We start from the raw sequence: 11,783 nt of genomic DNA on the forward strand, positions 1-11,783 counted from the left end.
TTTCCTCCACTTTAATGGAGTGTTCAATTAAATCAATGTCTGAAACAAAACCAACATTTCTATAGTGTTAATGTAGCTCCAGGCCTCTAAAAATTGCAGTAATTTTTTTATTAAACCAGATGGTGAAGTTGAATAAGCAAACAAGCTTCAGGAAGCTTAGTCCTTTGTAAGACAAACATCACCATTTGGAGATGTTTGATTAAGTAGTTTTCTCTAATTACTGTTCCATTATACACTTAGGAACTTTTCCTCAAGTTTGTCCAACAGAGCCACTGCCAGCCACCTGCAGGATGGACCTGCTTCTGGCTGAGGCCGAGCCCTCCAACCATACTGGTAGCATCTCCGGAGTAACTTAAAGAGGAAAAAAATGCTAAACAAAATGCAGAGAGAAGAGTGAGAACATGCAAGAGAAATAACTCAGACAGTAATGAAGGTCTCTTGTAATACCTTCTGCACAGAGGTGAAACTGGGGAAACAGTTTTACCTACAAAAATAATGCCCTAACACGTCATCTCTTGTGTAAGTGCTCAGATACAGTTACTCCGATTCTTAAATATCATCTGCTTCTACGCAAGCCGAGGTGAAGAGCACAAACCTTGGCAGTAACAGAACAACCTTGGACTCATCCTGCTGTACTGGGGCTGGCTGGGATGGAGTGAACTGCTCCTTCCTCCCAGCAGCCTGTACAGCGCTGGGGTTCAGACCTGTGGCCAGAGCGATGCTGTTACCACCCCAATGCTCTGGCTACAGCTGAACAGGGTTAATCCACAGGACTTGGTCTGTTCTGAGTAGCTGCTCCTGACTCTTACCTGGTTCTACCTACAGGGAAGGTAAGAGCACATGAAACCAGAGACTCTTGAAGGTGCAGTGACAGGGCAAGAAGCAAAATAAAAAAGACAGCACTCAGGAAATTCTGACTCTATGGAAGCAAAGCATGAGCAGACCGAACCAGAGATTCTTGAAGGTGCACAGTGACAGGACAAGCAGCAAGATACAAGGGACAGCACTCGGGAAATTCTGGCTCAACATAAGGAAAGCACTGCTGACCACAAAGGCGGCTGGATATCGAATGCAGTGTCGCGATCACAGCTGTCCCCAGCAGAAGGGTAATTTCCTGCCGTCCACCACATGAGCAGCATGATGGGAGGATGCAAATAACAGTACACGAGAAATATCTTTATATAAAAGCTATAGAGAGTAATACGGTAGAACTGAATCAGGGACCAAGGCTGAAGCCGAAGAGACAAGGTAGGCACAATGTTTGTTCGTAAAAGGGAAATGTGTGGCAGAAGAAGGGATCAAACGGGGAAAGGGATCCAAGTTATAAACATCAGGTGTGAAACATTAAGGATCTTACAGCAGTAAAATGGAGGAATGTCTGCAGAGCCCTTAAATCAAGGTCATAATGCAGAATTTTTTTTATTTCTTTGCTTATTTTAGTTAACTGAATGGAATTCATAGACATCAGAGTTTTCTTCTGTCCTAATGCCTCCACCGTGTTTGCTTCCATTCTGTATTTTCCTTATATAGGCATATAAGGTAACTGTATATATCCATATATCTGCATATAAAGTCTCTAGATACAGATACGTAAGGATACATGTTTTAACATGTATCTATAATGTATACATGTATGCCTCCATTCTGTATTTGCTTCCATTTGCTTCCATTCTGTATTTTCCTTATATAGGCATATAAGGTAACTGTATATATCCATATATCTGCATATAAAGTCTCTAGATACAGATACGTAAGGATACATGTTTTAACATGTATCTATAATGTATACATGTATACTGTAATTATATTGCAAGTCATAACGCAATCAAGAAAAGCACTGAATGTATTTATAAAAATCTGTAGATTATTACTGATCAATAAATGGTAATGTTTTACTACTGCAGGCCTTGCAATAAGACCAACCAATGTATCACACTTCCACAAAAACTCCTCAGTTTTGTTCTCAAACAAAATATTTGTTGGAACTTTATGCCACTTAGTTAAAAAAAAATACAAACAAAAAAAACCAGTAGGCTTAAGTCCTTGATAGTTTTCATTTTCTAAATCCTCTACAAAAATCTCATTAGGTCAAATTATGTGCTGTTACCTACCCTCCAATAATCACTCAAAAGGCGCTTCCAAACCTGAATTATGCTTAAATCAGAGCTTCTTATTAAAAAAAAAAAAAAAGTAAAAAGTTTCATTCTCTCCTTTTAAGAGACCTCTATTTCTGGTTTAATACATTTTGATGTACATAACACCATAAAAATCCAGAAAGAGCAAATCTAGCTCCTGTGGAGTTAGGGATAAATTCTAAACACATTACAGAGGTTCTTGTCATCTTTATAATCCTTTAGACTGACAAAGTGAAGGGAAAACAGGAATTAATTTGCCGAAGGACTTGTCAGGTTTTTGGAGGACCAGAAGCAGCAAAAGAGTCTTCCAAGCCCTTGCTCAGTCCCCGCTACCACACAAGCAGCTACTTGTGCAAATTTTATCATTCCCTTCAGAGCTATTACAATACTCAATGACCCTGCTTTTGGAGTACATATTGAACACCAGTAAGCAGCAGAATACGATCTACAAGTTCATTTCTAATATGAATGCGCACCTCTTCTACAGCAGTTTTTTGCAAGTTTCTATGTGTTTGCACACATTTTGTGAGTATCTAGCCATACACCTAAAATACATATATACACACACATTTATTTCTTTTTTAACCACATGACATATTATGGATATATTAACTCTTTCAGCTGTTTACAGTTTTTCATACAGTAAAATTGATTTATCCAAGTTGCCAACGCTATGGAGCCAATGGGTCTTTCAAGAACTCTTGGAAATTTAACTATCTGAACTTAGAGTGTTCTCCTTAACTGTTTAATAAACATACAAGGCTTGCATACAAGACAAGACAGTCAGACAAAAGATTTGGTCTGGTACAGAAGTGCCTGCTGCTCTTAATTGCAGAACCTACTTCCTTCTAGAAAAAGCACCTAATACATATTTACAGAGATATTTAAATTATTTTTCATCATTAACTAGAAGGTAACTTTTTCCTGCTGCAGGATTTGCAAAAACATTAACCAAAATAATTTTAACCTAATTTTTTTCTTTTTAATATATCTGACAAAATAGAAATCTTCAGCTAATTACTGCGCTTATACATACCACAACTCCAAATTGTTCTGGCTCAGCAAGATCATTATATTCATCCTTTAATTCCGCTAAGGCATTGAGTTCTTTCTGCTCCGGAAGATTCTTCACTAGATTCTAAAACAAACAAGGCATTATATTAAATTTGCTATATTAAACTAGTTGAGATCTTAAAATAACACACTTAAAATACAACCATATGGAAATGCATGAGGAAATTATGAGAAGCTTATTTTATTTACACAGCTTTAACACTATATAAACATCAAATCAAACCAGTAATTATTTAATAGAGACATCAGCACCTCTGTTACACTCTCTAATTTCAAGAATGCTTTCTCAGTATTGAAAGTTAGACAAAACTCCTTGATGCTGTCAGACCCTGAAGAATTATACTCTATCGTTTTTTGCCCTCATGATTGCATCTTGCATATTAAATATTAATTAAGAAACAAATGATCTGTGTAAATCAAGGCATAACTAACCTAAAAAAAAAATTAAACCTCTAGACATTCAGAATAGCAATGCACAAGTTTTTCTTGAAAAGAAACTTAAAACAAAAAAGAGCAACATCTCAAAATTATACAGATTTTCCTAGTGCCAACTTACTAGAACTCATCAAAAAGTAGAATTCCCTTGAAATCTTATCCATATGTCCCCACAAAATTGTATGATTTATTATATAACTTTAACATATCAAAATACAGATATGCTAAACATATAAAATATTTATATTAAGGCTAAAGAATATTTTAAGAGATACTCAGTAAAAGGTTAGATCATATTTAAATATTGATGCATAAATCACCTGAAAACCAAACAATAAGGTAATTCAAGGAAAAAAAGTAGCCATTTACATTCAAGCAAGCAAGAATAGCTCTTTTTTGTTGAAAAAGGTTGGAAAAAAAATCTTAATATCAAAATCCCAAAGCGTATTAAAGTATTGTTAGCTGATACAATTACACCAGAGCTGTCCACACACAGAAGGTGCCCTTTACTTCATTTCCAATCTCCACTAATCATCCTTGTTCACATTAAAGACTTGCGATGGGAAAAATTAAGAAACAGATATTAATGTAATATTTTGGATACTCCAAATGGGACCCAAACCTCTGTAGCAGCTTGCAGTCAAGTGTGATTCGGCTGAATTTCAAAGGGTGCTGAGTTATGGGCAAGCACTAGTGACTGAAGGAATGAAAAGGGACTGTGTCGAGACATTTACCTATAGAAAAGAGGCTGAGATACCTCCAGACCCAGGTAAATGTAGTGTCCCTTAAGGTTTCCCACTGCGACCCTTAGGAGGATTTTCTCAGGGGAAGTTGCCTAACTATATAAAAAAGGAGACAACCCATTCCTTTATGGTGAATAATTTATAGACAATGAATCTGAATACAGGGGCCAAAGAAGTAGCGCACTTCTGCTATTAACAGCTTTTGAAAAATCAACATGAGATTCACCCAACTCCCATGGTGCAACGATTTCTATACCAAATATCTAAAAAAGAAAAATCCTTCACACAGAAATCATTTTTTCTTCTCTGTAAGCACAGCTGGTGCCAAGATATTCAGGAGAAAAGGGGCAAGTCCTCATCCTTCAGCAAAAAGCTATGAAGCCCCCTTCTGAACCTTGCAAAAGTAAATCATAGAATCATAGAATGGCCTGAGCTGGAAGGGACCTTAGAGATCATTTTAATCCAGCCTCCCTGCTGCCAGGTCCACTACCTCTCAACTAGATCAGGCAACACATGGGGACCGAACGGGAATCGAACCTGGCACCTTAGCATTGTCAGCGTCATGCTCAACTGACTGAGCTAAGGGGCCCCCTAAATGGTAGAAGCAGCTTAAGGTTCACAGGTCTACTCCCAATAAAGTGTCCATGGAACTGTAATTCTACAGGATTTTAATTACAACACGGATTCCAGTTAAGATAAAGTAATAGCAATGTGTTGCAGCTAAAAGGAATTTGAAAAGCAGCAAGAAACGAGGACTTGAGAAACATAACTGTAAAAGCACTTCTCTATATGCTCGGTTATGATATCACCATTTAACGCTCACCACTTTGAAACTTGGAACAAAGCAATTTCTACATGTGTATTTCCATAAAGTACAAGTTCTGCTAAGCATGAAAGAAAGCAAGGTTTGCTTTGTAAATTAGTTAATAACCTAGTCATAAGATTAGAATAAAAATAAACCAGAATAGACTGCACATGAAATAGATGATACAGCCCATTTACCCCAATATATTTGCAAGAATATCTTTAGAAACACAGCAGGAAATATCAGCTAAATCTCCCTGTTATTAGAAGCAACTCTATCACATCATTCCCTTTAGAAATGGACCCAACTCCAACGCATCAGTTTTTTAAACATTATAGGCAGCTGAGTTTCTAGATAGTAGCACTCATGATAAATTCATATACATTTATTCTGGTGTTAACACTGCCTTTCACTTAAGCAACTTCATTTTTCTCCCCAATGCTTATGCACATCACTCTTCTCCCCATGGTTAGAAGGTAGTCGTATCCCCTCTCAGCTATTTATATTGCTAAGCTAATCAAGCCAATCTTTTCTAGCTTCCTTCTGTAGACTGTTTCTCCATCCCCCAATCATCTTAAGTAGTTTTTAAGTTCAGCTTCTCCATTTTAAATTCATTTTTGAGAAATATACTGCGGATTTTAGATAAGGTCTTAGAAGTGTATTATTCAAAAGTGTAATAATTACCGTATCTACTGGAAATACTTGACCTGATACACCTTGCAATCACTTTTGCTTTTTTTTTTTGGTATACTGGGTCTGGCTGGGATGAAGCTAAATTTCTCCAGAGCAGCCCAACTGGTGCCAGTTTGACTTTGTGGCCAGAACAGTAATGGTTCAGCTACTACTGAACAGGGTGTCCTGTTCAGCACACACTCAAGCTGACTCCCCTCAACCGTTTCCAGCTGATAAGCAACAAGATCATGACCTTAGACTTTAGCGTAACATAGTATATTCTATATCCTACATATCCTACATATCCTACATATCCTATTAATCTAGTTCTAAAGATACCTCTTTGTTTGTTGCAGAGATAACTATATCAATACAAAACTATTCTGCGTTTAACATACTAAAGGTCAGTTTTTCCTCCCTTTTGGATTTTACTAATCCTGAAGGCTTCTCAATCAAATGATCTTATATTCCCAATCAAAAAAGAAATTTAGGACTTCTTACTTATTTCCAAATATTATATATCATGTGCATAAGGTTTTTGTGACAAGATATACTCAGTGGTCAAAACCGGTATTTTTAGCAATGTAAGTAGATATTAGTACATGGCCTGAAGCAGGACACCAGAGTGAAACACAGCACATAAAGTCAGATTGGAAATCATCTCCCATCAAATAAGAAACTTACAGAAACATCACGCCATGGCAATTTAAAAAATATATAAAAAATAAAGGATTTCCCAAATGAAACATGAAAATGAATTTTGGATTCCAAATACAAATTTCAAAACACATATTAGTTGAAGTAGAATGAGCCTCAGATTATGAAACTATAAGGCAACATAATAGTATGTAGTGCTGTTGACTCCCGTAAGTTGAAGTCTATGAGAAAACAACAGCCCTTCCTCTAGAGCCTCTAGAAAAAAAAACCTCCAGTAACGTAGGAGGGCCTTGGTGTTACAATTAAGAACTGCAGACAAAGGACAAGCAAATGAAATTTGATAAATTTAACTCCATTTACGCTGTACGTTGTGCAACATACTAATTTTATTAACAAGCATTCACGTTCAGATTGGAAGTTATAAACTACATAACTAAATGCGAAAACACAGTAACTTTGTTCAGCACAGTGTCCCTGGAATAACCGTCTTCCAGGTTTGAGAAAGAAAGAATTTACTTTAGAAAGCCTTGAGGGGGAACGGGACAGGGCTGTAGCAGGAGGAGACAGGGAAGGACGAGAGAATAAATTGTGGCCCATTATGTTTGCCAGAATCCGAATCTGTGTATGATTCTACAACAAACCAATTCAACACCAGTATCCCCGGTGCGCTACATCCGTGTACCGTTGTAGGCTGACGTGTTTCTCTGCCCAGAGATGGGGAGGGGGGCAGTGCACACACTTGCTCTCCTCCTACTGGGAGGAATCAGAGAGGGATGTAAAGAGACTATTCCTCACTTTCTTCTCTCCAGCTGAGAGATTCTCAGCTCAGAATGAAGCCAAACCAGCTTGAGAGCAGGTTTGATTTACAGATGTTTCTTGGGTCGTAGCAGTATTCTGAAACATTCAGGCAGTTTCATCTATCATGAGTGACAACCAGAGCCATTTCCACGAGAAGCCTGATAAAACTCCATTATCCACCAGCCTAAATGTGGTAAATACTCGTCTTTGAAACTGAAAAACTGGAATTATCTGTGAATTTCTTTTGAAAGGTAAACTTCATAAAGCGATTCAAAAGTGCTTCTGTTAACAGTGTCTTTTAAAGGCAGTTTTACTCCTCTATGTGACCATATTCAAAAGCAGAAGTGAAATAAACAAAATCAGTAAACAGAACCGAAACATTTTTTTAGGTGATATGCAGGTAACTCTACTTACTCTTGAATTCCTATACCTTTCAAGCATTTTTACATGGAAAATAAGCTACACACTAAACCAGAGATATTTTCACATACCTGAATCAAAGATTCACTCAGCTTCTCTTCATCAACCTCTAAAATTATATTTTTTATTTCTTCATAAGGCAAACGGAAAGAACCCAAAAATATTGCTGAAATGCAATAATACATAATTAGAATCAAAAAGGTCAAAAAGACTGCTATAAGAAGGCAAACAGTTTCTAGCAACTGAAAAAATCACATCTTGATCTAAATAAAGATGATTCAGAAGTAAGAATTTTTCTATATGAAAAACACCAGATGAGGAGCACTAGTGCAGTTTGACTTAAAATTAATTTCATTTCTATGAATTTCATTTATAATAAATTATGACCAATTTTAACTGTTTAAGCAGCCTCAGTCGCTCCCCAGCAGCATTACTTAGTTCTAGCAATAAGGGCACGATTTTACAAACGGTAACTAACACCCCCATTATTACTTGAACAGACTTATTCAGCCCCTAGAAGACCTTACCTATTATTTTTTTGCCTTCATACCCATGTATGAATAGCTGTGCTGCATTTACAGTTGGCTGAATATTTATATGAGGTTCTAGAAAATATTCCATGTCAAAAGGATAATGAAGAGCTGGGCAGAGACATGAAAACCCATACCCAAACTCAATGGCTTTTTAGAGTGACTAAACTTGCCCAAGAGACAGTGGCTATTGCAGAGCTTCACAGACAAGAGTTCCAAAAGCAACCGATCGCAGGACGGTACCACGGGAGGATGAGCAGCCCATCTGAACAAAGTGCTCTATAATCAACTCGACTCCTAGAGTGGATTTTCCTGCATCTGTATTTCCAAAAGTTGAAAATCCACATCACCTGCGCCATAATTCAGTCTCTGCTTAAGAAAACGTGCCTGTGGGTGTGGTAATACACACTGCACAGATGTGGTTTTACACACTTCATTGGCCATGGGCATAGCTGGACTACTGACATTTTGTGGTATTTCTAATTCAGATAAAAGGATCTACTGCTGCTAATGACTGATTTCCCTCCATAATTGTGAGAGAAGAAGTAAGTTTAAATAAAAGATGGGGCTGCATTCCTTTCAATTTATAGCAGCAGTATTGAAACCTAACTTATCCTATTTTGTAATATTTTTCTCTTAAAAAGTCTAATCCCCGTCAAGTTCTACTTCTCCATAGCACTACACAGAAAGAGACATTAGGAATGGCCTCTCAAAACCAACACACCAAACCTACCAACACTGCCTTTCCTGAAGCAGTAATTTTCATTTAATTGCACTTCTAGTCTGAAACAATTAATTAAGGAATCAACTTTTTACTGGAAAAAAAAATACAATTAATTGACATGGAATTCTACATCACTTTTCTATGTTGCTTTTTTAAGTTTTCCCAAGTTGTACAGTGAATTCCAATTATATGTATGTAGAATAATTCTGTACTTAAGACTCACGTTTAGATCAGGAAGTTTTTAAAACAAGAATATTGCCCATGTAAACAAAAAAGAACACTTAATCACATGTGCACATGCTAATTAGATATTGATCTAATGTATTTCATATCACTTACATAAATTTTGTGCTGTTTTTCCATCCAAAATTCTTAATTCTTTAATCTTTTTCTTTGACTGGACTGCTTTCTTTTCTTCTGATTCTTCTGCAGGCTTTTTAGCTGGAACGACAGTATTTATTAAATTCTGATTCATTATTACAACTGTTCAGTCTTAACAGACTAATAGCAACTCAGCTAGAAAGCCATAATAATGCATCCGTGAAAATCATTTCAAGGCAAAATGAAAGCACTGCCTCAACATACTGAAAATACTCAAAGAAACAAAGCAAATTTACGAAATTAGGAGGAGTATGACGTGAAAATGTTGATGACAATGCTCAATTTTCCCAAGCACTATCAAATTATATTTATACATTTTTACCCACAAAACTTACTATCATCAGCTTCAGTTTATTTCAAGCACTTTTTAAAATACAGTGATTTGGTGTTACCTCAAAGCACACGAGTGCCCTCTGTTGAAATACTAATAACTCAAATAGCATTTTCAGTTCTTCATCCAAAACCGGTAAGATAAATCATTTGAGTTCTCTCACATTACACAAATGCAGGTTTTTACTAACTACTTACATTGTCACTGGTAAAGAGCAAAAGCAAGTAAGAAAATACCACACATCTTAAACTGATTTCTTCTTTAATTAGTAAGGATCACTACCCTTATATTCAATAGTTGAAATTATACAGAAAGTAATGTGGTATTTTAATACTTAAAATATATTTTTTTCATAACATAATTAGCACAAAATTTTCTTAAGTAAAACCATTAACAAAATTTTATTACCTTTCAAATATCACCTAATATATTTGGCACTGAAGGAATAAAAAATTAATGTACTTAACCTTAAACTTAATGAACATTTTAGTTATTCAAAAGGAAGTGAATAACTTCAAAACCAAACTACGAAAGGAAGTTTCAAGCAGACTAAACATGCCTTTCTTCTCTGAGCACTGTTTTTTGCTGTACTAATTTCATCAGCATGGGTTTCATTACAGGTATCTCTTAAGACAATTTGTATTTTTAGCATAAAGAATAACACTGAAATCTTGGTTTGAACCTCTTAACAAAAGAAATAAAACATTTTGAACACAAGTTATTCTCCTCCTTATACACATTACCACTAGGAAAACACCTGGCATATAATAATTCTACTGGGTTTATACCATCTGAGTAATTAGTTTACCTTCGGCATTCTCCTGCCAATGTTAACTAAGGTAGTACAAGATAGTTCCCTCATCCCCAGCTACCTCTGAAAAGCCTAAACCAGAAAAAGTTCACAAGAGACGACGATTCAACAACAATGTAATACTTTCTCTCCCCTTGCTATGCCATTATTCTGCAAACCTAACCACAGAACACAATCAGCTTGCTTTCTGTCTGTAAAAGGACAGTTACACATTGGTGTGACAAGACACACACAATACTCAAAATTCTCACCAGCACTGACCCTTTAACTATAATGAACTATCGTGCAAAATCCTCAAGTGACACTCCATGAAATAACCACACCCTTATCACTAATTGTTCTCCATTAAACACGGAAATAAAACCAGGTGTTCAACAAACCAAACCAAAACCACCCAAAAGATAAAAATTACTTGTCCCATGAGAAACTAATAAACATGACGCGTTCGGTCATTCGTACAGAAGCGACTGAGAACGCTGGATTTGTGTCTGCTGAGCCAGGTGTGAGAAGTGATTCAGGATGGAGTGACCTATTCCAAACTTGGTCTGTTTAAGAATTAAACCCCCAGATTTCCAGATGTGATTAGGTCCTTAAAGTGCTGGAGCCTGCACAGCCTCCCTGCCTACTCTGGGAGCACCGCACTTGTCACAGGAGTTGCAAACACTAAGGACAAACCTGTTCTGTCACCAGCTAAAACAACGGACACACGTTGCAGTGCGTAATCATTTCAGTCCTGAGGCTTGCAAAACTGCAGTGGTTACAAAACCATTAAAGAGAAAAAGAAAACAAGAGAATCAAACGGTTTCGTTACCAAAGGTCACCCCACACAAAGGTAATTTTTCTCCTGCAGTGCTAATTCACACACACCTGCTCACACACAGAAAGTGAGAGAAACACCTTTGTGAGCAAGGAGCACCGTGACACCATCACTGCTAAGTCATCCATTTTATAAATATTTCAAATCTAGCTTAGATTAAAACTCTTCTATTTGGACAAGACCAGACATGTTCTTTCCAAAGGCTCTTATGTTTTTATGCATGCGACTTCAAAGCCTTTATTAGCTCTATGCCGATTACCAAAACCCATGGAGAAATACTAGAACCAGATGCTTGACTGCATCAAAGTCACAATATACCATCAGTACCAACCTCACCGACCTAAGAGTCACAGGCAGAAGAAGACTTTCAGTTACAAAAGTTCTTCAACACAGCTTGCCCCATGCTCGAGGCTGCATCAAGCACCAGGGAGCTAGAACAGCCACGCTCTT

At 36.8% G+C, this 11,783-nt stretch overlaps 1 protein-coding gene across 1 annotated transcript in view; it reads right to left on the reverse strand.

Annotated features, from left to right (window-relative positions):
- Positions 1-11,783, reverse strand: part of DIAPH2 (diaphanous-related formin 2) — a gene marked incomplete at both ends in the record, with an annotated part of 148,880 nt that overhangs the window by 80,321 nt on the left and 56,776 nt on the right. Inside the window, 3 exons of the mRNA XM_009869903.1 lie at positions 3,172-3,273; positions 7,811-7,905; positions 9,333-9,434. Of these exons, the coding sequence (XP_009868205.1) occupies positions 3,172-3,273; positions 7,811-7,905; positions 9,333-9,434 (299 nt within the window). The remainder of the gene's footprint in view (positions 1-3,171; positions 3,274-7,810; positions 7,906-9,332; positions 9,435-11,783) is intronic.

The sequence above is a fragment of the Apaloderma vittatum genome, unplaced genomic scaffold (assembly GCF_000703405.1).
Source record: "Apaloderma vittatum isolate BGI_N311 unplaced genomic scaffold, ASM70340v1 scaffold2155, whole genome shotgun sequence".
NCBI lineage: Eukaryota > Metazoa > Chordata > Aves > Trogoniformes > Trogonidae > Apaloderma > Apaloderma vittatum.